General features: G+C 40.8%; 1 protein-coding gene across 10 annotated transcripts in view; it reads right to left on the bottom strand.

Moving 5' to 3' along the window:
• The window catches only part of TNRC6C (trinucleotide repeat containing adaptor 6C), a 204,051-nt gene that overhangs the window by 143,272 nt on the left and 32,889 nt on the right, over positions 1-27,890 (bottom strand). For all 10 annotated transcript variants that reach the window (XM_073311080.2, XM_073311085.2, XM_073311087.2 and 7 more), the window contains exon 3: positions 25,025-25,046. In XM_073311080.2, coding sequence (XP_073167181.1) covers positions 25,025-25,046 — 22 coding nt within the window. The remainder of the gene's footprint in view (positions 1-25,024; positions 25,047-27,890) is intronic.

Here is a 27,890-nt window from a genome sequence, read left to right on the forward strand (position 1 = left end):
AACTGTGGGGGTTAAGAGACTAAGGTGTCTAATTTGCAAAGTCATCATCCATCTGAGATCCTGGTAGCCTGAAATTCAGGATGGATCACAAGAGAGACGGTTTGCTTTAGTTTTCTGAGTACTGGTAGCATTAATATATTGTGGAGGATCATCATAAAAATGCTTGGCTCCCTTTGTCCCTCTTCTCCTTTTGTTGTAACAGAGGCACTGGAGGACTAGTCAGAGCCATGCTTTCAAGAAAGGAGGCATAGAATAGCCAAGACTGGGTGGACATGGAGGCTGCCTTTCAATAGTCTATGCATTTCACTGTGTTTTGGCTCCTTGGAAGACTGTGCTGTGTAACACTGACTCTTGAAACTTGCAGGGTGGGATGGCAAGACACCAAAGAGCAGTTACTCAACCAAACATCTTATCCACTTAAAAAAAAAAAAAAAAAAAAAAGAAGACTTTCTTCGATAAGCGCCAAGAAACCGCAGAGAGTCACTTTCTCCTAAAAAAATTAAACCCTTGTTTCCTAAAGACCCATTAAAAAAATAAAGCATATGAGCTTTTCCAAAACCAGTTGTGATTACAGAAATTCAAGTGATTGACCATATCAGTTTGCATGGTTAAATACACTGTGTTAGGCAATCCACGTCACAGGGGGAGAGGCCAATTATTGTGCACAGAAGTATACACTGTGGGTAAATAAATCATCATAAAGCAGCATGCAGCTTGATCACAACTATCATTGTATAGCTAGGCTCAATTTATGTTCTAGAAAATACAGTAATGTAGATTATTTTTTGTAAAGGAAATTGAAACTTGACAGAGAACAAGCAAGCTCTCTCTGCAGATGCTTTACCAAGGAGCCTGCCGCTGCCCTAGAAAAGTGAGCTTGAACTGGACAAAGTTTGATAGACCGACCTTTATATTTGCTTTTATTCCACCTTGACAGAGTAGTCTTAGGGTTTGTCAAGATGGGGAAATATCCCAGAATAGATGTTCCACACTAGGTCCCCATGTGGACACACTTATTCTACACTGAAACTGCCTTTGTGTAGTTTAGCTTAATCCACTTTTGGATGTGAATTAAACTAAACTGCAAAAGGGCACTCTTGGTGCAGAATAAGCATCCACATGGGAAGTTAGTGTGGAATAGCTATCTTGTTTTAATTTACATTCTAGTTTATTTCACAATAGCTTCCCCATGCAGACAAGCACTTAGAGGCGTAAGGCCCCAGACATATTATAGAATAAAAAGCTACTATGTAAAGCTTATGGGGTACTGGGTAAAATTTTCAAATGTGCCTGGTGACTTAGGTGCCTGAGTCTCATTTCCAAAAGTGACACACGCACTTTGGAGACTAAGACCTACAGTTCTAAGGCCTTGTAAGGGAACTTACACTGACCTAACTCTGTAAGCATCTACACTAAAACTTCACTCCCACTGAAGTAATTCGCCCACTACACTGACTTAACGCCACCTCCACGGAAGGCATAAACACTGATGCAGTTAGGTTGATGCACATCAACTATTGCTGCCTTTCAGAAGCCATCTCACAATACCCCACACTGACAGTTCAATCGCTATACTCCTGGTGAGGATGTGCACCACTGACACAAGGAGTCTAAAGTAGACATGCAAAAACGATTTAATTACTGTGGTGGCTATATATTCTTGTAACTTAGGTCGATATAATTTTGTAGTGTAGACATACCCTACATTCCAGATGCCTTTTAAACAACTCCCTCACCTACCCAGATTAAGAATGGTGACAAAAACCTTACAAGACTGCTTTCCCTGTTAACCAGGAAACTAACAAACCAGGTAGAAGAAATCTTGGCGTACTCTGAAAAACAGTCTTCAGTGAAACAAAACTGCGACAGAATGGGATAGGTCTGTATCAGCACATTATACAATATGGAGCTCATAATCTGAGCAGACCTAAATTCGCCTGAGGGCAGCCTGTGATGTGTTCCATACAGCTACCATACCCAGAAAAGTTGCTTCACTTCTCATTGAGAGACAGTCACTGAGAAACCATCAAGATTGCAACCTAAGGCCACCAACTAATCGTCTTAACTACCGGCCCACCCTCAAGGAACAATACGCTTTCTACACAGGTGCCTACACTGGATGGGAGCTTCCCACTGTAAAACATCAGAGAGAGAGGTTAAGGGTATGTCTACCCTTAAACTGATGCTGCAGCCCTTCAGGGTAGGCACTACCTATGCTGACGGGAGAGGTTTCTCCCATCAGCACTTCCCAAGAAGTGATAGCTAGGTCAATGGAAGAGTTCTTCTGTCAACCTAGTACTGTCCACACTGGGGGTTAGGTCAGCATAGTCTCTCTCAGGGATGTGGATTTTTTACACCCAAGAGACATAGCTATGCTGATGTGAATTCTAGTGTAAACCAGCCCTGAGCCTATATTCTTTGCTTTCCTGTTACACTGTCCCTGAAAGTGTAAAACGAGAAGACCAGAGTGCTCATAGCCTAAGTGGAGAATGAGTAAGTGTCTTAGAGGAGAGGGGAGTTCAGAAGATATAAGACACTGATTTTGGGGTCTAGGGTGGCTAGGCAGCAGCAACACATCTGTAAGTAGGGTGTCAGTCAAGAGGTGGAAGCCTAGGAACATGCCCTATAGCCCCTAGAGCTAGAAACAGAGAATAGACTCTACCAAGATCCAGAAATTGGGTTGCAACAGAATAGTCACCTTTCAGTGGGGTACTTGGCCAGTTTATAACAAAAACATTTATAGATAGGAAACCAGTGAGGGAACCAAGACAAGGAGCGTGAATGGAGCCTCTCAACAACTGTAGGAGAATATGAATGAAATGAGTGGCAGTGAATAGACTGCAGAGGGACTAATCATCTGCTCTAAGCTACCTGGCTTTTAATATAGGGGACCCACCAGATAAACTATCCAGGTTTTATACCTCATCCAGCACCATGGTATCTGAAAACTTGAAACTTTCCTTTGTACATAATAAAAGCTGAAGAATGCACACATTGGGTACTGGAACCAACCCCTCATCCAACCTGCCTCCAGTAAGTTTAAGAAAAATCCAAAGTGTCTGAAGTAACACAAAAAAGAAAAGGTTTCAGAGTAACAGCCGTGTTAGTCTGTATTCGCAAAAAGAAAAGGAGTACTTGTGGTACCTTAGAGACTAACCAATTTATTTGAGCATACATTGGTCAAACTGGACAGTCTCTACGTTAAAGAATAAATGGACACAAATCAGATGTCAAGAATTATAACATTCATAAACCAGTCGGAGAACACTTCAATCTCTCTGGTCACGCAATTACAGACATGAAGGTCGCTATCTTACAACAAAAAAAACTTCAAATCCAGACTCCAGCGAGAAACTGCTGAATTGGAATTCATCTGCAAATTGGATACTATTAATTTAGGCTTAAATAGAGACTGGGAGTGGCTAAGTCATTATGCAAGGTAGCCTATTTCCCCTTGTTTTTTCCTCCCCCCGACATTCTGGTTAAACTTGGATTTATGCTGGAAATGGCCCACCTTGATTATCATACACACTGTAAGGAGAGTGGTCAGTTTGGATGAGCTATTACCAGCAGGAGAGTGAGTTTGTGTGTGGGGGGGGGGAGGGGGTGTGTGAGAAGACCTGGATTTGTGCTGGAAATGGCCCACCTTGATTATCGTACACATTGTGGGGAGAGTGGTCACTTTGGATGGGCTGTTACCAGCAGGAGAGTGAGTTTGTGTGTGTGTGTGTGTGTGTGTGTGTGGTTTTTTGGGGGGGGGGGGGGGGTGGGAACCTGGATTTGTGCTGGAAATGGCCCACCTTGATTATCATACACATTGTAAAGAAAGTGGTCACTTTGGATGGGCTATTACCAGCAGGAGAGTGAGTTTGTGGTGGGTGGGGCGGAGGGTGAGAAAACCTGGATTTGTGCTGGAAATGGCCCAAGTTGATTATCACACACATTGTAAGGAGAGTGATCACTTTAGATAAGCTATTACCAGCAGGAGAGTGGGGTGGGAGGAGGTATTGTTTCATGGTCTCTGTGTATATAATGTCTTCTGCAGTTTCCACAGTATGCATCCGATGAAGTGAGCTGTAGCTCACGAAAGCTTATGCTCAAATAAATTGGTTAGTCTCTAAGGTGCCACAAGTACTCCTTTTCTTTTTACAAAAAAGAAAAGGAATACTTGTGGCACCTTAGAGACTGACAAATTTATTAGAGCATGATGTTCTAATAAATTTCTTAGTCTCTAAGGTGCCACAAGTACTCCTTTTCTTTTTACGGATACAGACTTACACAGCTGCTACTCTGAAACCTGAAGTAACACAGACTCCTTCGGAGCTAAACTGAGATCTGAGCTTTTTTCAATACACAGTAATAGCACATAATGACTTCTAAAGCATATAACTAACAGGGTACCTATAAAGGACCATTTTGGACTTAATCTCATTTCAAAAGTCAAGTCTCAGAAAACTAGTAATCTAGACCCTAGAACCCATAGTGTCTCCATTACATTGGGCTTTAACATCTGTTGCAGTCAGCTGCAATAGTCTTGTTCCTGCTCAGGAGTCTCACTTGATTATTTATTTAGCAAGTTCAGTTTTATTGAGTTTAAAACTTTTTTACAAACCTGATAAGCTCTCTCTGCTGGACACTCATCAGACTCTACTGCACACAAACTTTGGATGCCACATGCTCTTGGTTTACTTGGGCTGGGCAGAGTCTTTCTGGCACTGGGCCACCAAACACAGTCCAGGTGCAGACCACCATGTGTCTGACACCCGGTAGTAGTGGCAACCTCCTTGTGGTCCAACTGTCTAGGCACTGAAACTAGTGCTGGCTCTCTTAAGCCTCCTGAGAAGTTGGGAACCTGAAATATAGTAACTCTAAAGAGGAGACACCCCCCTCCCCAAGTTAATGACCCCTGATCACTCTGTATTGGTCACCCTCTCTGGAAGAGATCAGCACCTTTCGGAATTCCAATAAAAGATGGATGCAAAATGATAAGAGGTAAGGCACAGTATATTCTTAACACCAAAACTGTGTTCACACAAAAAACCCAGCATTTGTAGTTTGATGCAGTGACATACAGTAACTCCCCACTTAACGTTGTAGTTATGTTCCTGAAAAATGCAACTTTAAGTGAAACCATGTTAAGCAAATCCAATTTCCCCATAAGAATGAATGTAAATGGGGAGTTGGGTTCCAGAGAAATTTTTTTTGCCATACACTGCAGTACTATAGTCAGGAGATGCCCCCGCCTTACCCCACACAGGCACAGCCCACTGGCACTGGAGACAATGAGGCAGGCAAGGAGGCTGAAGATGCTGTAGGCTAGGAGAAGCATGTTGCGCAGCAGCAGCTTCCCCTACTCTGCAAGCACCAGGGCAGGGGGCTCAACCCTCAGCCCGCCCACTCCACCTCTTCCCTCAAGCCCCCACCCTTAACCTGCCTCTTCATCCCCCCTTCCCCTTTACTCTGCACACTGAGCCCTTGCTCCTCCCCACTCCCTCCCGTGCCCGCGGCAATCAGCTGGCTTACGGCATTCAGGAGGGAGGGGGGAAGAGCGAGGTCATGGCGCGCAGGCTCCCCCTTCATCTGCCTCCTGAACACCGCAAGCCAGCTGATTGCCGCGGGTAGGAGACAGGGGAGGGAGGGGGGAGGCTGTGCGCTGCATCTTCACTTTTCCCTCCTGCCCACAGCAATCAGCTGGCTTGCAATGTTCAGGGGGCAAGAGGGAGGGGGGAGGAGCGAGGACGCGGCGTGCAGCCTCCCTCCTCCCTTCCCTGCCTCCTGCCCACAGCAATCAGCTGGCTTGTGGTCTTCAGGAGGCAGGGGAGGGAGGGGGAGCCTGTGCGCTGTGTTCTCACTCCTCCCCCCTCCCTCCTGAACACCACAAGCCAGCTGATTGCTGCGGGCAGGAGGCGAGGGGAGGAGTGGGAGGGCACTGATCCGTGGGGTCTGCCAGCGGGCGGGAGGCAGTGTAGGGGAGCGGTGTAGGGGAGCTGATGGGGGGCTGTCAGCTGTGGACAAGGCACGCAGCCAAATGACGTTATAGCGAAGCATTGCACAACTTTAAATGGAGCATGTTCTGTAATTGAGCAGGGACGTAAGATAGAAACAACGTTAAGCGAGAGGACATTAATTGTGGAGTTACTGTATACTATATAGTTACAATGCTAAACTTAGGATTTAGAAGACCATAGGCCCCAGAATTGTCACCTTGTAAACATAATACTTCCAAAAATGTTCAAAAGCTCTTCAGAGACACAAACAAACAAAAGCTGTAATCCCCAAAGCAGTACACGGTCTGATTCTTCCTGAAAAAGTGGGATCTGGGCATCATGGATTACAACTGTCTTGCTGAAGTCCTCCACCTCATTCAAGCAATGATGAAGCTGTATAATCAAATGAATAGCTATATAGACAGATTTTTCATAAAAACCCATTAATTTTCTTGTCAAATTTGGTCTGTAAGAGAGATACTGACTGGGGGTAAAGAGGATTTTGCAAATGAGACATAGCATAGGTGGAAACTGGGCCCACACCATTGTGGGTTTCTTATTTCAGGATGATTTCTAACTTAAGCTGGCTTTGGGCTGGTCTTCTAAGAGTTGTAGAGAATGGAAAGCTATCCATTTTTAAACAACTTCAGAGCTCTAGAGGAGCAATCTGAGAATCTGGCACTCCTTGAAGAAGGGAAAAATACTATTTTAATAAAAATGAGGTTACTTTTCTCACAACTGACTAATTGCTATTGTCACACGCAGTGGGAGCCTGCCTTGCAGACTTCCAAAACACACATCTAAACTAAAGTGAGGAAGAACACAAGGGAGTAGGTGTTTCTCTGCTTCTCTCAAAAGAAATGTAATAAATTTGGGAAAAGTCAGAGAGAAAGGAAGCAAGTGAAGGTGGTGCCAAAAGTTATTGATGGCAATGATTGTTGCTGCTGCTTGTCAGGAGGAAGAAAACAAATAACCCATCAGTTCAGATCTGATGTACTGAGGATACATTAGGATGAAAGACCACAAATATTTCATTCATAGTGTCATAATAAAAACTTAAATTATCAGAATCCATGTTGCAAACATTACAATTGAGGCTAGAGTCTTCTTTACAAAAACAATGCATCTTCCTTTCATTTCTCACATTTGCTCCAAATTTATTAAGAACTGGGAGAGGCAGACAGGGCCGGGGGGGAGGTGGGGGGATGTAAGGGGAGCAGAGGGTCGTGCAGGGCCAGAGGCAGAAGTGACGGATTCGTCTCTTCCGGGACCGACCGCACCAGCCAATCGCACCGGCCCATGGGCGGAAGTGACAGATTCATCTCTTCTGGGACCAAATGCGCCGGCCAATCGCACCGGCCCGCGGGGCCCGGAGCGGTCGCCCCAATTTGCCCTACCCAAGGGACGGCTCTGGAGGCAGAACATGAGTTCAAATAGAATAAAACTAAAATCAGTCCTTTTCTGCATCTGGAGTGGATAAATACCAGTAGTAAGGTCTGGAACTGAAAAAAGTTTGCCCTCCCAAGATTTCCAAAAAAACCTAGAGTCTGTCCACTTTCACCTTTTTCTCCTCATCTAGTTACCATCCAAAACATGCAAACCCATTTCCATTGCAAGGCATTCAGTATTTCCTGTAATCTTGGTCTGAGGTGGAAAATAAAACCATTACTTTTTTTCACCAAAGTACAAGAAAGCCATTTGGTTATTTCCATATGCCTTTCATTATAATCTGAATTTAAGCAGCATATAATACAAAAGCAGCTAAACAAAACTTTATGAAAGAGAATAATGAGAGTATTAGATTGTGTTCTTGAAGGTCTTAATACACTGCACTGTATTCTCAAATGACTACACATTAAGATTTAACTGAAGCATTTGTTACAGTGAGCCTCCTTCCCCCTTCAGCAGCCATGATATATGGTATGTTTTGTTACTGGAAGTCAAGCAATTCAATACAAACAGAGCGCTTTACAAGCAAGATGGCAGAGGCAGATATTCAAGCACACACTATAAATAGTCAGATGAGTCAGAGGTCATAAATCTGCTGTAAATCTTACCAGACTACTGTCTGAAACACACTTCCTAATCTTGTACAAATCTCAGAGATGTTCCCATCAAACTCTGCTGTTCCCTGACAAACTACAGATAGTCCAACATCCACCCCAAATAACTTACAAGTGTAATTTGTTCCAGCCTAGTTATGTAAACATATCAGCGTTATTTTACTCCAAAAACAAAACCAGGATTCTGCTAAAAAAAGGTTCTGCATTGTTTCTGGTGATAATTCACATGCAAGTTAACTACTTCAATGCTTTCTAATATGCTCTGATACACTGGGTATCGAAGGAATGTACACAACGCTACATTTTGGCCAGCAGCCTAGTAAATGCACAACACCCTACCATAACCAGAACTAAGTGTAAGGCTAAAGCTTGATCCATTTATTGCAGGAGCACTAGAAACAGCACATTTGGCAAGGGAGAAGGGAGCAGCAATCCCAAAAGCTATATAACACTTATCTGTTTAATTCAGAAATGAAACTGACTGGTTCTGAAGAGAGCCACATCCTGTATTCATGGCTTTCCCAAGGTAAGGGATCCAAAATGACAACCACACAAATTAAGCACACACTAGAGAAAATGTAACTATTTTCAAGAAACTACCTATTCCTGCACGATGCAAAAGTTATGAACATCTCTATTTTTATACATATATAAAAATATATACATGCACGCTCAAACTATGTTGTATCTAAAACACTGTCAAACAGGAGTGAAAATATAACTGTCCAGGTAGATAAGTGTGTTGTAGCCAAAAATTGGTCAGCTATCTAGAAGATTAAACAAGCCAAACAATCAAAGAAATAGTATAATTTTGACAAGACAAAGGAAGTGGCGTTTTGTATTACTAAAAAGCTCATATAAAGTCATATTCTTTTACTTAAAAAAGAAACCAGCAAATGTAAAACTAATAAACTACCAATAATATATGGACCAAGTCTGAAAACCAACGCTTAAAACAGATTAGCTCATAAAATCAAACCCCCCAATAAACAAAGTCTGAGTCATCCTAAAACAATCAGGAGGATCATTATAAAGCACTGCAAAACTATCATATCAGTAATTTCTTTAAATAAAATTTGTTAGTCTTACAGAATTCTGTATGTCCATCTCACGTATAGATGTACATAAACAGCCAAGCTATACTTTATTTTACTTCCTTGAAATACTATTTACAATTGTTGAGGCTCACATTTTTACCTACTCAAGACTCCTCTTGACTCAAACTTGTACTGTTATCTTTAGAAAGTATGAGAATTGGACAAGGAATTTAGAGGGATGGTGTGGAAAATTCTCAGTTTTAATCATTGCAGAATTTTGATATTTACACCACAGCTGCTGATGATGATCTCACTTTTGGGGAGAAACAGCCTCTACCTTTTTGAGAACCCTCTCAACCCACACCTGTATCCCTACACACTTGGATCCTGCCAGGCTGACGCTGCCTGGCACGGAAGGGCAGGCCCGGTCCTTGCACTGTGTCATGGTTGGGTGCAGCCTTACTGTTAGGTCCCGGGGAGGGAGGGAGAGAGTTGCAGAGTGATCTCCCACCTCTGTGCAGCCAGTGGCCTGTGCTCTCCACTTTTATTTGACAAATAAAATGTAGAGAATTGTAAAATATTGTGCATATAATTTTTCTTTTTTGATGCAGAATGCCCTCAGACGTATATATAATAAAAAAGTAAGCCACCAATGACCTCTACAACATATTGAGATTCATCTGCTTCTTAAGACTGCCAAGAAACCAAAACTGGACATGCACTTATTTTTGTCCTGAGCTTTGGCAATATCTAAGATACAGTCACCAGAGAAACACTTGCTATTCTTCACAAACTTTATATAAGACTAAACATTGCGTTTGTTTGCAGACAAAAAAGATTTTACAAAATAAAGATAGCTGTGCTTTATGAAATGAAGTGGGAACCCAGAATCAGAGCATATGGAGAAACTGTTTTTCGTTAGCCGACTTTGAACACACAGGTACAACTTATTTATGTATATCCTTTCTTTTTATGGTTTACATTGACGTGCTCTGCAGTGGTGGAAACCTAAGCTTTAAGACAATCAGTGTAGTATTTGTTCAAGTATACACTGCCTTGTCTACACCAGACTTTTATAACATGATTTTTACCATGTGTTAGAATATGTTAAACAGTACCATATTTTTAAATCCTGGTCTAGACAAAGCCTGTGGGGCTTCAGCTGGGATAGGCAATGAGAGAAGTGCAGGGAGAAGAGCAAATCAATCACCTATTATTTGCAGAGAACAGCTGTGTATTATTAGAGCAATGGTTCCCTCGGTGCCATAAGGGGGACAGGGTGGGTCAGCCTCAGTGTTTATAGTCTACAAGTATATACATTTCCTCTCTTAAAAGCCTCCCCATAGTTACTAATTAAGATTATAATAATCTAATGCAGGGGTGGGCAAACTATGGCCCGCAGGCCGGATCCAGCCCCTCGGGGCTTTGGATCAGCCTCCTCGGGATTGCCACCGCCACGGGCTCCGTGCCACTCCTGGAAGCAGCCACACCATATCCCTGCAGCCCCTGGGGGTGGGGGGGCACAGAGGGCTCCACGTGTTTCCCTTGCCTGTGGGTACCTCCCCCGAAGCTCCCATTGGCCAGCTTCGGGGGAGGTACCCACAGGCGAGGGAAACTCGAGGAGCCCTCTGTGCCCCCCGTCCCCACCAGCTGCTTCCCGGAGTGGCACAGCGCAGGGCTGGGGCCGGCAGGCAGGGAGCCTGCCCTGGCCCCGGTGTGCATCACTGCCACCCCGGATCTGCTCTAGGTAAGTGGCGCTGGGCCAGAGTCTGAACCTCTCCTGCACTCTGCCCCCAAACTCCCTGCCCTAAGCCCCCTGCCTGTACTTCACACCCCTCCTTCACCCCAGCTCCCCACCCTGAGCCCCCTCCTGCACCCCAACTCCACATCCTGAGCCCCCTGCCACATCCTGCACCCCAACTCCCTGCCCTGAGCCCCCTCCTGCACTCCACACCCCTCCTGCACCCTAACCCCCTTCCCTGAGCCCCCTCATACACCCCGCACCCCACCTCAGCCCGAGCCCCCTCCTGCACACCGCACCCCCTCCCACACCCCACACTACAACCCCCTGCCCCGGCCCTGCAAGCAATTTTCCCACCCAGATGTGGCCCTCGGGTGAAAAAGTTTGCCCACTCCGATCTAATGGCTGCTATTTACCAGAGTGCAGAACACTTGAATGTTATAGAAGAATACTTTGATTTACAAAATCTTTATCAGAAGAACCTATTCATCAAGTACATATAAAATAGTAAGTTTATACAATTATAGTAAATTCTAGCAAGCTGTGTAGTTCATTAGCCATTTTCTAAAATGCAGTACCATAAAAAAAATCCAATAATGTGGAAGTACACCCAGTATGTGATAAAAGTATACGTTCTCCCCACATCATCCAATTCTGCAGCACTTTACTCCAGTTAAACAGGAAGCAACCCTCATTTCTCATCAGAGCTCTGAAAACCTTTTTTAGTCACACAACTCTGCAGTAGTGGCCAATGAAATATTAAATATTCAGCTTACTACAATAAACCTTAGTGGCCGATGCCTCAGAAAATATGAGACAGACAAGGAGTATGAGGTAATCTCTTTTATTGGACTGACTTCTGTTGGTGAAAGAGAGAAGCTTTCGAGCAACACGGAGCTCTTCTGTAACTGAGAAATGCCTAAGTTTCTCATCTCTTCTGAAAATTTAGAGTTTAATCCTTTTTTTAATTGAAATATGAGTGTAAGTTGTGAATGGAGCGCTTTCTAACATGGGATCAGTAACTTCAGAAGAAGCCACATATCTTTCAAAGCACCTCCTCTGCTGGGAACGTACGTTTGTTTATTCTGGAGGAGTTCTGTGCTTCAAGTCATAAATGAAAACATTTAGCTGCACTTGAGACCCCTTTGTGATGTTTAATTGACAACACACTACATACACCCACCCACAGGAGACCTTTTTTCTGCTTACTAATCTCTCTTTCCTGAGGCTGCAGCAGAAAATGGTCGCTAAGGTATGTAGAAATTGGGCACATTTTACAGCAAACTACAACTGTGCACACAATATTTGATGGAGCTAACTATGCATTACACTATACACTATGAAACAATGCAGTGGATTTTGCATTTTATTAGAGAATTAACTGAATAACTCTGTTTTGTTCAGAATAAAAGAAACTTAATACATCATTGTAGGATTCTAAAATGGAATAAGTGACCCTGGATAACTTAACCTTTTAATTGACTATATAAGTAAAGCTCCTTGGACAGATTATTCCATCCTATATTTACTTAGAACGGATACCTTCCCTTCTAAAACACCAATACCCAAATATAAAACAGTATAAAAACAAGGCTTCAAATACACTGAGAGGTATTAATTGCACACTTCTATACCCAGAATCTGGCCACATAACAATTTCCTTTCCTTTCCTCTCACTCCAGAAGAGCGATGGAAATATGTCTCATTGTTACAGCAACTGACTGCAAAAACAACAAAGTTCATAGACAGGAAGTAAAGTGAAAGTTATTAGTCACCGCACTCTTAAAGCGGAATACAGTTTCCCCTGCAGTTACATGACTCATATCCAAGGGCCATTTTATCAGTTTCTTTCATATTTGTCACTGGCCTCAGTAACTTTTAACACTTCTGCACATCAAAATGCAACATCTACTCTACACAATTCACTCAATTTTATGGTCCATTAGCACTATCTTTGTACTATTTTTCGGCACATTGCCTTGTTCTCTCAGTCAGAGTATATGAGGTAAATACAACTACAGTAGAACCTCAGAGTTACAAACACCTTGGGAATGGAGGTTGTTCGTAACTCTGAACAAAACAATTATGGTTGTTCTTTCCAAAGTTTACAACTGAACATTGACTTAAAACAGTTTTGAAACTTTACAGAACTTTTACAGAAGAAAAGTACTGCTTTTAACCATCTTAATTTAAATGAAAAACAGTTTCCTTACCTGGTCAAATCTTTTTTTAAAAAAACTTTCCCTTTATCTTTTTAGTAGTTTACATTTAACACAGTACTGTACTGTATTTTCTTTTCTCTCTCTCTCTCTCTCCTCTGCTGCTGCCTGATTGCATACTTTCAGTTCCAAATGAGATTGTGGGGTTGACCGGTCAGTTCATAACTCTGGTGTTCGTAACTCTGAGATTCTACTGTACTCTCAATATTAATCTTTGTGGTACCAATTAATCTTCTCACTTCTTCAGCATTGTTCAAACAACCCTTTGAAATGTCATAAAATACTGCACAAAATATTCTATTTTAAATCAAAGTCCATAGTTTCCATGTTCAACTTTGACCCTTCTTTAAAAAGAAGTTTAGCAAGATTTGCTCCTTTCATGAATGTATGTTGATTTTATACAATTTAAGATATTCCCATTAGTCTGTCAATGGCTAGTGGTTCAGCATCTCTTTTAAGGGTGAAAGAAACAGAGTGAACTGTCACCGGACAGAAACCAAAAAATACAAGTCCTCTGAGAAGCAGCCATAGATATTGATCTACCCTAGGAACTCTGAACTAGAGTTGGGTCCAGCTCATTTTAAACTAACCACTAATCCTTGCAGAGGCTGCTGGGAGTGGGAAGGGTCTGGGTCCCATATAGGTCAGGCTAAGCTCATTCCAAGGGAGCATTAACTCCAGGAAGTGTGCTGTTGCTTCCTAAAAGAGGCCCTGCTGAAAGCATGGAGATCGACAAGTAAACCAGGAAGACTAGAGGAAAGTCCAAGAGCACAGCAGAACAGAGTACTGGAGAACAAGGCAGACCCTCTAAAAGGAAGACACTTAAGAGAGTTTGGGCACAGGCTGACGGCTTCCTCCCCATAAAGACCTGAACTTTGAGTTCCCTAAAGAAAGATAGATTTTAATTACACAAAAACACAGAGGCGCAGAAATCACAGGGGCTGGGTCTAAAAGTTAAATAGGTATAAAACTCTAGTTAAATACTAATACAGAACCAAATAAAAACTGTTACATTCTCTGCCCTCCCCCTCACCCGACACAACCCCCCTTTTTTCTATGCTGGTCAGGTCATCACTCTTCCATCAATAAATTAGCATTATTTCTTAAGAGACCTCATCTCATTCAATGACCTCTAGTTTCTTTGAAAACCTCTTTCTCAACCATTTGTACAATTTTATATTCATTCTGAACTTCTACTGCTTTTAAAACTGTATTTGAAGACTAAACAGTCTGATTTTCCAGTCCACTTTACAGGATGTTTTCTATCCTATTCCACTTTCTTACCTTGACTTGTAGTCTTCCTTTCTTCACACTATATATGTTTATTTAAAATATATTTATTGCTACAGTAAAACACATATGTAGTTTAACCTCTGAATGTTTTCCTTGCCTCCTGTTTTCTCACTTTCTTCCCATTGATTGCTTCCTGCATAGTGCCAAAATATCTGGTAGCAGAACAAATTATCTTTTTTGCTTCACTTTAGTTCCCATTACAAATCTGATTATGTTTTGTCACTAGTGCTTAAATTCTCTATCATTACATTTTCAGTTCCAAAGTGTTACTCAAAACTTGGACAGGAACTTTTTCTAGTTCACTTGTTCATATAGTTAAGAAGGCAGCTGTTCAGTATGAAATCCATAAATGTTCTGTTTTCCATTTTGAGCAAGGAACATGATCCCTAGGGAGGAGAAAGCTTCCATCACTACAGTAGTAAATACACTAACACACACTTCCTGTGATCTGTTCTCACATTGCTCCTCAACACACACCCCATGTAGTTTGGTACCTACATTTTATTTTAGTAGGTTTCTTTGAAACCTCTACCTAACTTAAAAGTATGTATAACTCTTGCACAACTGCTTTGTCTATACTTACTCAGATATGGCACAAACCCTTAAGCTGGGATTTTCAGAGGAACCTAAAGGTCTAATGCATCCAACTCTTATTGAATGTCAATGGGATTTGCATGCTTATCTCCTCAGGCTACTTTGAAAATACTAGCATAACATTCATAGAATATCTTCCATTTCTGGTTCCTAACCCATTACCCTCTACCAAGCAATTGCCATCTCAGTTCCTGACTTTTATCATCAGACCCTCATAGATGTAGTCAGACACTACACCAGTTCAATATGGAAACCTATACTTATATTTAAATTGTCAGGATGCAGAAAACAGTAAGACACTTCTACACCTCTCAACTCCTCTGGATCTCTGGAATTACATACCATGGAAGCTAAAGGAAACACTTGTTGCACACTGAAGGAACATTGTTCTCTTTTCAACATAACATCTACCTAGTTATACAGCACTCATCACTGTAGTATCTGAGCATTTTACAAGAGTTACAAAAAACCAGTAAGTATAAACTCTCTGGTTTGGTTTCTTGCTCTCCTCTTCCTAAGCATACCTGTTATGTATAGTGTTTATTCAAGATTGAGGCAGTGCTTCTCTAGTATGTTGGAAGGAAAAATGATCTACCATATCAGTACACATTTCAGATTTTTCTTCCTAAATCTCACTAACTCTCTTTCAATTGCTGTGGTGGGAGTACTGACATCACCATCCCATTCAATTAAAAAAATACAGAAACTGGCTAAAGAACACACTTGAGGGTCTTGAAGCCCATAATTCTCATGTAAAAATTAAATTGTTTATGTATTTTTGAAGGATTGAGAATGCATGAATTTTAGCTGTACAACTAATTATTGCATAAACAGAGCCTGAATGGGAGTGGGCGCGCAGGGACACATGGGGATGGGGAGGGGAGTGCAGGGATACATGGGGATACGGGGTGGCTGAGTGGGGGTGTAGGGTCTTGGAGCCCATAATTCTCATGTAAAAATTAAACTGTTTATGTATTTCTGAAGGATTGAGAATGCATGAATTATAGCTGTACAACTAATTATTGCAGAAACAGAACCTGGGTGTATGGGGGAGTGGATCAAACATATAGCAAGAGAAGGACTGGCAACAATACTTTTACAGAAGAAGTGGACACTAATTTCCCATTTTTCTACCACAGTAGTATAGGACATCTAAGTAGGAAAGCAAGGGGCAGAATCAAGAAATTAGTGGAGAAATACATCTCTAAATTTGAAAAAGAAACACAAAAACAAACAGAAGTCTAGATGAGAAAACGGTGTCAAAGCTACTTAGGAAACTGATATTAAACTTGACAGTTTCAAGCAATTAAAAAAGAAATAGCTATCACAACAGTACCTTCACATACAAGAAAGCTGCAGGCATTGTGTTCCACTATTACCACAAATCAACAGGCATTAAATTACAATGTGAAAAGAAACCTAATTAGTTACAATGACAATAGAAGACAGTTGGTATTGAATTATGATGTGAAAGATTCATTAGTGTGCCGCAGAACAGTAAAACCTTTTGACACAGTGCAAAAGGCCAATAGTGAGACAAAGCAGCTGATACCTCATGGAAAATTGGAAAACATTCCATTTAGAGACAATTTGGTCTAAGTCTTTTTTAGTACAAGCAATTTTTGCATGTAATAAGGATCTTTAAAAGCTTAACTCCTGCTGTTTAGTCCTCACCTGAAGTCAATCTTCTTGAATGATTTATTTCCACAGTAACTATTTAAGATGTTATAGATGATTTCAAGTGGAGAATGAGCAACAGAAACAGAGCTCTAAATCAAAAGATCCTGTTTTCATACAAAAGTTTTTCCCATATAAGAAGTCAGGACAGAGGAATACAGTTCATATATACAAAGTTGAGCAGTCTGTAAAGTATACTTCTCAAAGTTTCCCCATCACATATCAGCAAGCCTACACATCTCAGGACTCTGGGCTACTCAGATGAAACTTAAATAATTCTGCTGGGATAATATGTAGAACAGTTCAAATCACAAGTTGTCTGTCCCAGTCTTGGTCCTTCTGAAGGCCCCACTCTTGGAAGTCTGGTTTGTTTTTTTAGAAGCTGTCAGGTTGATCCCCATATTCTACAGGAGCTGCTGAAGTATTGCAGCGTCAGGGCCAGATCAGAGCCACTCTATCACCCCTGCCCAGGCCTGGAAGGTATATTCCTGGGGAATTTTGCGCCACTGCGCAGAATTCATGTGCTAAACAGATTTTTCCCCACTGCAGAAAATACATTCTTCCAGAAAAGTGCTGCAGTTACTCCTTTCACCCACTCGGGGGCGCTGTGATGCCAGAGCAGAGAGCAGTTGCTCCTGGGCAGGAGCAGCCCCAGCTGCAGATAGGGAAGGGAAAAGAGGCTGCCTTCCTCACAGTATCCTGCCCATGAGACTGGGTCAGGAGGAATTGGGGGGGGGAGGGGCAGAGACAGCATGGGGCATATGGGGTTGCTGGGGGTTCAGACTGGGGTTCAGAAATGCTAATGGGGGGATAGACTAGGGTGGGGGCTGAATGGGAGTGGGCACACAGGGACACATGGGGACAGGGAGGGGAGTGCAGGGATACATGGGGATACGGGGTGGCTGAGTGGGGGTGCAGGGCCCCTCGGGGGAGGGGGATGCAGGGATACATGGGTAGAGGAGGAGGAGGAGGAGGGGTGGCTGAGTGGGGGTGCAAGGACACATGGGCAGATGTGCCTGAATGAGAGGCTAGGGATCAACCAGGCTTTGCATGTTGGAAGCTCCCAAACAATCCCTCCCTGCCCCCCAAAAACTCTGCTACATACTTCTCCCACCCACACCCAACAACCCGCCAAGTTCACACGCAGGCTGCTTCCCAGCAATTGCTTCCCTCTCCTTCAGCTCCTCCATTACTCCTGACTCCCCCAAGCCTTTGCACTGCTTTTGAGGGGTGCAGGAAATATGTTTCTGTATTGTAGTTTAAATGAATTATTACACAGAATTATGTATTAGTATTCCTAGTAAGGAATCTATTTGTCAAGAAACATTTCCTGAATCTTTTTTGTCTGCATTGTTACAGACACAGTTGCTGACAGGTATTTTGAAACAAATTACCAAAATAATTGAAACTGGTGTAATTATATTGTTTTATTTTGAAAAATAAAATATGTTGAATTTTGCAGAATTTTAAAATACTATGAGCAGAATTTTTAATTTTTGGCACAGAATTCCCCCAGGAGTAAAGGTAGAAGGACTGGATAGGGAGAATGCACTGAATGCCTAATATTGCAGGGGAGAGACATTATCTGGCCCTTCTTTCCTGGCTTCTTTTTGGAGTAAGTTTCCTTTTTCTTCCCTGGTCTGTCATGCTGGAGCTCTGCTGAGACCTGGAAGAAAGATAATGCCTCAAGAGACCCATCTTCCAGTAAGACCAGAACAATTGGTGAAGCCTGCCTGCATCTTGGGAGAAGAAAATGGATGAGAAACTCCTGCATACAGTTTGCCTGACACATGAAGACTCACTCATTCATCCAACTAGGTGGCAGCTACAGAGTCTGTCATTTCCCACCATCTTTATCGACAGGTTTTGGCTGACACAGTATGATGCAATACGCCAGGAGATATAAATATGCTTCTCATAACACCGAGTGTATCACTTCACTCTACGTTCTTGTAGCAGTTTTCCATGACAAGTGTTGACACTGGACTATGATACATTTCAACTGACTAACTTGTGACCAAAAGCCATACTGAAATGCTAAAACATATTCCAAGATTGGCATCAAAATGAGATTGAAAGAAAAATGGTTTGCAAAAGCAAAACAAATGGGAAGTTATGTTAGCCTAGGGTTTTCAGAGTCCCATACTGTCTAGAAACACCACCATCAGCAGATTCCATTATAAATACCATATTGGTAGATATACTTTCCTCATGCAGGTATGTGATATTAGAAACTACAATGAATTTTCCCGTGGTTTTGGTTTGCTGCCTACAGATTTCCACAATTACAACTACACAACCTGAACGCTCCATTAACCCTTACCTTCCACACTTAGAAACGCATCTCTATGGAATACCAGGAATAGCAGAGATACAGGCAAAGGAAAAGGCTATATCAAATGTCACCACTGAGACTGTGGCTGAAGGGAAACCGAGACTCACATATTACTAAGGGTATTTGCTATCCTGCCTGCAATTACAGCTACTAAAAGAAAATATAACCGATTGTTTTGCAAAACTGTTGGGATGTCAGTGCTTTTAGAAACCACTGGATACCGTGCAAGGTATTATTCCATAAAAATGGTGCTAATCTGCATAACATTAATTTGTATAATAGTTACTGACCTACTGGTCCTATACCTATTGCAAAATTCTAGTATTACTGATGCATGGATGCACATCAGGCCATTCCCAAAACTAAACCAAGTCCCTAACCAAGTGCTAATCACAAAGACAGTTCACGAAAGAGGCTGCCATGGCAGCTGAAGTCATCTAGGATGCTCACGATAACATTCTCTAGCTTTAAAAAAAAAAAAAAAAATCACCTGAAAACAAGTATGGTATGGTATCCTCAGCAGAGAAGCCTGTTTCTGTAGTGACCTCCCTGAAGTGACTTCCCTTCAATTAAGGGAGAGATTAAAATATTGAGGGCAAGCAATTCTCAAGAGCCATGAATACTAGAGACATTTTTTAAAAAGAAAAGAATCACAGAAATGTAGGGATGGAAGGGACCTTGAGAAGTCATCTAGTCTGGCCCCCTATACTGAGGCAGGACCACGTATATCTAGACCATCCCTGACAGGCGTTTGTCTAACGTGTTCTTAAAAATCTCCAATGAAGGGGACTATACTATCTCCCTTGGTAACCTATTCCAGTACTAACTATCCTTATAGTTAGAAAGGATTTCCTAATATCTAGCCTAAACCTCTCTTGCTGCAGATTAAGCCCATTATTTCTTGTCCTACATTCAGTGGACATGGAGAAATAACTGATCACGGTCCTCTAACATATTTGAAGACTTATCAGGTCTCCCTTCAACCTTCTTTTCTCCAAAAGAAACATGCCATGTTTTAATCTTTCCTCACAGGTCATATTTTCTAAACTTCTTATTTTTGTTACTCTCCTTTGGACTCCAATTTGCCCACATCTTTCTTAAAACGTGGTGCCCATAACTGGACACAGTACTCCAGCTGAGGCCTCACCAGTGCTGAGTGGAACAGGACAATTACCTTTCTGGTCTTACATATGACACTCCTGTTAATATGCCCCAGAATGATATTTGCCCTTTTTCCAACTGCATAACATTGTTGATCATATTCAAGTTGTGATCCACTATAACCCCTCAGATCTTTTTCAGCAGTACTACTGCCTAGCCCGTGCTCCCCAGCCCCTCATTTTTGTGCATTTGACTTTTCCTTCCTAAGTGTAGTACTTTGCCTTTGCCATCACTGAATTTCATCTTTGATTTCAGACCAATTCTCCAATTTGTCACGGTCATTTTGAGTTCCAATTTTGTCCTCCAAAGTGCCAGCCAGCCCTCCCAGCTTCATATCATCCACAAATTTTATAAGCACACTCTCCACTCCATTACCCAAGTCATTAGTGAAAATATTGACTAGTACCAGATCTAGGACAGGCCCCTATCAGACCACACTAGATACATCCTTTCAGTTTGACAGCAGGTAGTTTGCCCTCTGAAGAGTAATGCCTGAAAGCGAGAGTCTAACGTTTCTCAAGGACAGCAATAAACTCCTTACTGTCTGCCATGTCTCAATCTAAGGAGGGTCTAAACAGGCAAAGCTTTTGAAAGTATTAACTTTTTAATTCTGGTGTGTCATCTAGACTACTATACTAACAACTTTCAAGAGTCATACCATGTTCTGGACTGTTCTGTGAAGGAGACTTTCAGCATCATCTGGATGTCTTCTAAGACATTTTCTTTAGTTCTTGATTTACTAATGGCAAACTAACAGACTAGAAAAGTAAGTCACTTGCGCCTTGGTCAGTTCTGTGGTGTTTCTTGACCCTATATCATGGATTCATTCTCCTCTGCACAGTTTCGGTGGGAGAAACTTCCTTCGCCTTTCCAGGGTGAATCGCATCTGATCAGCTGCTACTTTGGTCAGGCAAGAAGGTGCCTAAATATTCAAAGCACTCTTCTGTTCCCATCAGAACAAGCAATTGAACAGGAAGAAATGGTATGGAACAACTTTGCCTATGTAATTCACAACAGCAGTTTTAACATCTTATCCTTTCTTGGTTTACTCCTGTCATTTAAGTCAGAGAAAATTAAACAGCTGCTGCTAATACGATGTTTGTAACTAAAAGGAGTTTTAGCAAGATGGAAAAAGTCCCTGAAGATGCCAAAAGATGTAGGTATGTTAAGCGTTGGTGTTGTTAACTGCCACTGAAGTAGAAGATGCAACACATCTAGTGGGAAGTAGTGTGGTGAGAACACAGAAATAGTTATCAGCTACAATAATCTTTTTGATACTGACATTCCGTTGTGTGTGTTTACAAAGCTAAGTAATTCAAGGTTCAACTATGTTAATATTTTCTTTTCTCTCAATATATGAAGTCTCAAACAGTGGCTTTTAAACATAGAATACACAACTGTTTGATGAATGAATTTAAAGGAAATGAATTAATAAAAAAAATACTACCATGAGAACCAAAATAAAATAATCTTTTGCACTGAATTTTTCTTCTAATTTGTCCTGCCTTTTGGAGGTCCGTATCCTTTCTATTTCCATCCAGAACATTGTTTCAAAGACCCACTTTATTCCACAACTATGTCTCCCCTTTCCAGATTACGTCACTGGCTGAAATACAAGCGTCTCTTCACATTCAAGGCAAATGCAAAACTGTATCTCCCTACATCTCTACCTTCATCATCTTCTACAGATCATACACTCTTTCTGGTCCACCCAAACCTGTCTTCCGATAGCTCCTTTCTCATTTACCCACTCATACTAGTGCCTGAGTTCTTGATGCCCCACACTATCAGAATACGTCCAAAAATCATAAATCTAGCAGGGGAAAATCAATAATTAAAAATATCAAAAATATCAAATTTTATTTAAATTAAATGAAGGGCTATTTTTAAAAAAGCAGCCCATTTTATTTTAAACTTTTAAACTGATAACCTATTTTAAAAGATAAAAAATTATAATCTATTAAAATCATTTTAACTGAATACAAAAAAACAAGATTAAGCAGTACGTTTGCTGTAAAATTTTAAAGGAAGTCAAATCACTGAACTGGTGGAAGTCACTGGCTAAGCACCTGGAACCAAAATTTGTTGATGTGCTAAACCAGCTTTTGATAGCATCAGCTTCCCCTGCATGTGCAGAGAGAATATTTTCTTTATTTCAGTTTATTCAGCTAGTTCAGTTCAATGACTAGTTCAGTAAAAGATAAGAAGTTGATTTGGAGCTGAAAAAGCATGACAGCTTGTTTTCCTCCTCCAATTTAGGACTGAAAACTAGATATGAAAGGGTGAGATAGACTAGTTCTAAAATCTTGAAAGACATGGTGACAAAAAACAAATCAGTAATTGCATTAATTACAGACAATACTGCCTTTAATAAACCAGTTAGTATTATGTGCAAAACATGTTTGGGGGGGGGGGGGGGGGAAGGGGAGGGGAGAATCATGAGTATCCAGACTTGTAATGTAGTTTTATTTAATAAAATTAAAATACTGTTTGTGTATTTGTTTGAATTTCCATCTAAACAGACTTACATCACAAGAAACTAATTAATCAATTTAAGAAACGTATCATTCATTATTTTCTAACATTAAAAATGTCAAAATTAAGACTCTGAATACATGCAAGATACACTATATAAGGTCTTATATAAGATCTTAAATAAATGTGTATAGACATAGTGTACCCTGATTAGCAAAAAGCAGCACCGGATTTAGGGGAATGTTTAGTTGCAAATCAACATGTTTTAACCACATCTTTATCAACTAATAAGAACCAACCTTCATTCAGAAAATAACTGAAAAGTACGAATTCAGAAAACAAATTACACAATTCTTGCTTACTGATTCAAATCAGCATTAAAATTGGTGTCTTAATTAAATTGCACTTATTTAAATCAATCCACCCTGAAATCAAGGGCTTTACTCTTGGAAAACAAACTTGGTCAATTATGTATTCCATTTACAATGACAGAACCCTGTTATATTCCCTTCACGGTACTTGTTTATGGAGGTACTGTACCCACTCATGACTATTCTCTAACTTCATTGGGACAAGATTCTGGCCTACTGTAGAACACCTAATTATTATTATACTGGAAGTCACTTTCCTTATTATTTTGCTTTTCTGAAGATACCTTGCAGGATTTTCACTCCTGAGGCTTGTGCTACAAGGCTTTTGATACCTATGGGCCATAAATAGTGAGAGTCCTGAAAGGCACCTTGAAGGAAACAGAATTACAATGCAATTAATTTCTCCATTTCTAAAGATATTTACTGAGCAAGGATTCTCAGTCTACCACAGACTCTACTGGGAACCACAGCGACAAAAGCAGCAGCATGTTGGGCCACTGATCCCAGGAGCCAACAACATGCACCAGCAGCTGTACTACCCTCAGCCCTGCCCACTGTGGCAGGCAACAGGCTCACTGGCAGCTGTTCCTGGTTGTGCTAGTGTGCGCAAACAGCTTGCACACTCCCAGACAGAAGACACACCACTGTGTGGAAGGACTCCTGTCGGGGAGCATGCGAGCTGCTTGCACACACTAAATCCAGGGGCTGTGCAGAGAACTTCTAAACCAAAAGGTGCTAGGGGTATCAGTGTCAGGGCCAGTGCTTGTGCTAAGGAGAATTCTATGGGTGTAGGCAAAAATCTCAGTGCAAAATGCACTAAACAGCTCATGACATGGAGCAAGAGGGAAGAATCAAAGACAGCCTTGTGGTCTTTGAGGCAGTCTTAGAGATAAGGGGTGACTTGGCCAGGTCTCATATTCAGCAATACTCATTTTGCTACACAGGCATTATTTGAAGATTCTATGTGGTCTTCCTTCTTCTCAAAAGGTCACAGCAGTACATGATATAGTGAAACAAGAAGCACTTGAAACCAATAGCCTCTGGAGTTGAAGTAATTCTGAAGTGCAGAGAATCAAAATCTTGAGGTAACAAGCTGTGGCTGTGAAGAGTGCCAAGGCAAATAAGGTGCTGAAATGTTCTATGCAAAACAGAAAACCTGGGTCAAACAGATTCCAGAATAATTCCAATAATTCCAGAAAAAGGTGCCATATTAGTGCTCCTGAACCAGTGGTAACAAGAGAAACAAGGTTTTCCAAATCACATAAGAACAGGATCTGAGCAGAAGGCAAGGAGGGCTGCATGTCGAAAAGCATATCTGAAGTCTTCAACTCACTAGGTGGGTTTAATAGCCAAAATGAAGAAGTGCACCTCCCATGTGAAGTTTCTTCACTGATTATGCTCAAGAATGTTTCCAAGGTGAGCAGAGGTAGGAGTCCTGGCTATTAAGCATTTGCAGGAAGGTAGATCATTACGTAAGTCCCATTGCCTCTGCCCAATAATCTTAAATCCTGAGAGCTTTTGCACCGAGCACAAGATCCAAAACTGATGAATGATGCAAAAATTGTATCTTTAAAGGGAAACTACTAATTTTAAATCTATTCAAAGTAACTGAGATAAATGATTTTCCTAGTTAAATCAACCAAGAGACATAGGTACAGAAAGTCTTAATGCATGATAAACAGTTGAAAATTATCCTGATCCATTTTCATTAGATGACCACTAAAAATTAGAAGGGGAAAAAAAATCACATTTGCCTCTACATTAGGCTCCCTAAATTAAACTACTACTAAACAGACCAACATATGTTGTGATTTTGTAGTTGATAATGATCGAGTCATACATCTAAACCATAGGCTAGATGCCTTTTATAGTTTAAAAAAATAGTAAAACAGCAATTACACCCAAAGGAAGTATTATACCAAAGACAACACCCACAAGTCTGTGGAAAAATACAAGAACATTTTCTAATGTAAGTAGTAAGACTATATATTTATGGAAAAATCAGAAATGCATTCAAAACAAACTCAAACATATCAAATATTTCACAATAAGATAGTAAGTGTTAATTTACCTTTGGTTTTTTGTTCAGCAGCCTGAAAGAAAAAAAAAGTCAGAAATACTGGTCAGTATTAGACACTTTCTACTACTGTTATATCAAAGATATAGGACTGTACCCTTGACCCTTTAAAATTTCCTCTCTTGCAGAGAACTTCCTTGAACACTGAGTCCCTGCTTTAGGAGAAACCTGCTGATATCTTATTAGGACTGCACTACTGTCACACAACATTATTTCTACTTTAAATTTAACCCTATTTAGCTATGCTCTTAAATGACCTGAAGTTAGCATCACTAACTTTGTTATGAAGGTTAACATCAAAGCTGTATCCCAGTTAATATTTACTTATAATTTATGAAATTTGCAGATACAGATAACTCCCCAAAATATCCATATAATTATTAATGGCAATGTCTATAAAAGCCAGGGGACAAAATCTTTACATGGCTGTAGCATGAAAATAATTCAAAACCAAATGCAAGGGCTCCGCTGCAATATAGGATTTGAGAAATATGAAACTCTGGATTTTTTTTTTTTTTTTAGATAGATAATGTGTGAAGTTGATTTATCTAAATATTTGTTTGGGCTGAAGCAAAACAATAGTCTGGAAGTCCCATTTTCAGAGATGAAGTGCACAACACAAGGAATTAGCTTCTTAAAGATAGCTTTGCCCCATTCTGAAAAGTTTCTACATAATAATGTTCACTGAACTATTATAGCGGCAGCATAGCGTGTGGGAATGTTTGTAGACACATCTGTATTTATACCACTTATAAATCCAATTAATATGTAATATGCTATCCAATTAATAAACTGAAGAACCAAGAGATCAGTGCAATTTACCTTGCACCACCCTTGACTGCCTTTATCTGTATTCTGCTCACTGATCCATCTAATCAGGACTACTTCCACCTTTCCAAACCTCAGGACACCCTTCAACCTGCCACTTTTAAAAATAAAATACAAGTGCTGAAAAAAGTTTCTTTCCTCACTTGAAGCCAATGACTGGGTGTACTCAGTCTCAGAAGAATGACTATTTACAGCCCAATTTAATGATCCAAGTCTGAGAATGAGAGATAGACACAATAGGGAGCTAGGTATCCCTTTTTCCAATAAGATACTGCACATATCCTTAAGATATTATGAAACCTTAGAGCTTAAAAATGTAATATGATCTACAGTCAGGCTATATTAGAGGTTACTAATATAAATTTATCTTTCTTCTAGATGTCTGTGAAGTTGGACTCTTGGGAATTAAGTACGCTGGCTTCAAGTGGAGGGATTAAAAAAAAGTATCATTGTTTTTCTTATGTAAAAAGTACACGACAACGCCATTAATGGTGTATAGGGGTAATGAGGATTTATTGGTACTGCTCTGAGATTATCCACATATCCCATATTTTTGCTATTTATTATACCATGAGTCCATCTAGAACACATGCCCAAAAACTATGTTACACTACCCATCATGGATATGTAATACATATTATAAAGGGAGCTATTAGCAATCCCTATATTTAGTTTGCTTACCACTTCCCATTATAAAAGATTCAGAGAACTTTTCAGAAAAGGTTGCATCTCTCCTATTGTTTCCAGCAGGTGTTCAATATTCAGCAAAGAAAAGCCACGGGGCCAGATAAATGCCTTTTCTTTGTCCCACTACATTCAATTCATGTTTGTCAGATATAAAAACTTTTCAAAATCTCCATTTTCCTTCCGCTGCTTGCATGCCTCAGGAAAAATGTTAGCAGCATTCCAAAACAGTAAATGAATATAAACATTCTAATTTAAAGCTAGGCTCACGCCAAATCCAAAAAGCAGCAGCTTCACTTCACTCAGAATCCTGGGAGCAGGCAGCCTCTCTGCAAGAGACAGAGACACACAGGATGGTTTCCTCTGCATGACACTCGCACCTGAACCTCCAGGCTTTTTCCCCCTGCTTTATATGGGGAAGAAACTCCCCATATCTGGGAGAAGAAGGGAAGAGAAACAGGCTAAGTTCCCCCAAACACCTGTGAACTCGGTGACTCATTCCCTCCCCCAGGAGTTTTTAATTATAGAACATACTATTTTTTCCACAAGAATCCTGTTTCTTTCAGTGCACAGGATGGACAGTGCTCAACAAAAGATTCACTGTTGTGTAATAAGTAAGGCTGTTTGTAGGAGTCCTGCCTCATTTGCCCTAGAAGTTGGAAGGGAATGAGGTAGGGGATTGCAGGGAGAGAAAGAATGGTCTTGTAATTAAAGGAGGTGATTGCACGCAGGAGAAAAATCAGCTCAATCCCTGCCTATGCCACAGTCATATACAAATGCTGAGTAAGTCACTAACCAAAATTTCATCATTGTGCAATTCCTCATTTTCTAGGTGCCCAACTTGATACCCCCACTTGGGGCTGAAAATGCAGCAATATCGAGCACTCAACTGCAAATGAAGTCATTAGAACTGTGGATGTTTAGTACCTCTTGCAATACAGTAGTGTGGTCAGAAGGAATGAGCACAGGCTTAGAACTCAGGACCCTCTAACTCCAAGCTCACTAGTCCAACTGTATGTCCTCAATCAAGTCTTTGTCTTAGCTTCCTCATCAGTAAAATGGGGATAAAACAGTACTCTCTTATCTTGAAGTAGAGAGAAATTCATTCATATTTGTAAAGCTTAGATACTATGATGAGTCCCATAAAAGAGACCATAAGGAAATGAACAGTTTTGTACTCACTGAAAACTCTGGATGGTGTACGCTAAAATTAAGGCAGGGGACACTAATTGAGTTAGATGGATAAAAATATTTACCAGTTATTTCATTCCTTGAGCATCATTCACCCTGTGCTCTTAAAGAGGCAGGGTTCCTTCAGAAAAAAAACATTATGTGATCATGTAATTAA

The sequence above is a fragment of the Lepidochelys kempii genome, chromosome 14, assembly GCF_965140285.1.
Source record: "Lepidochelys kempii isolate rLepKem1 chromosome 14, rLepKem1.hap1, whole genome shotgun sequence".
NCBI classification, from domain to species: Eukaryota; Metazoa; Chordata; order Testudines; family Cheloniidae; genus Lepidochelys; species Lepidochelys kempii.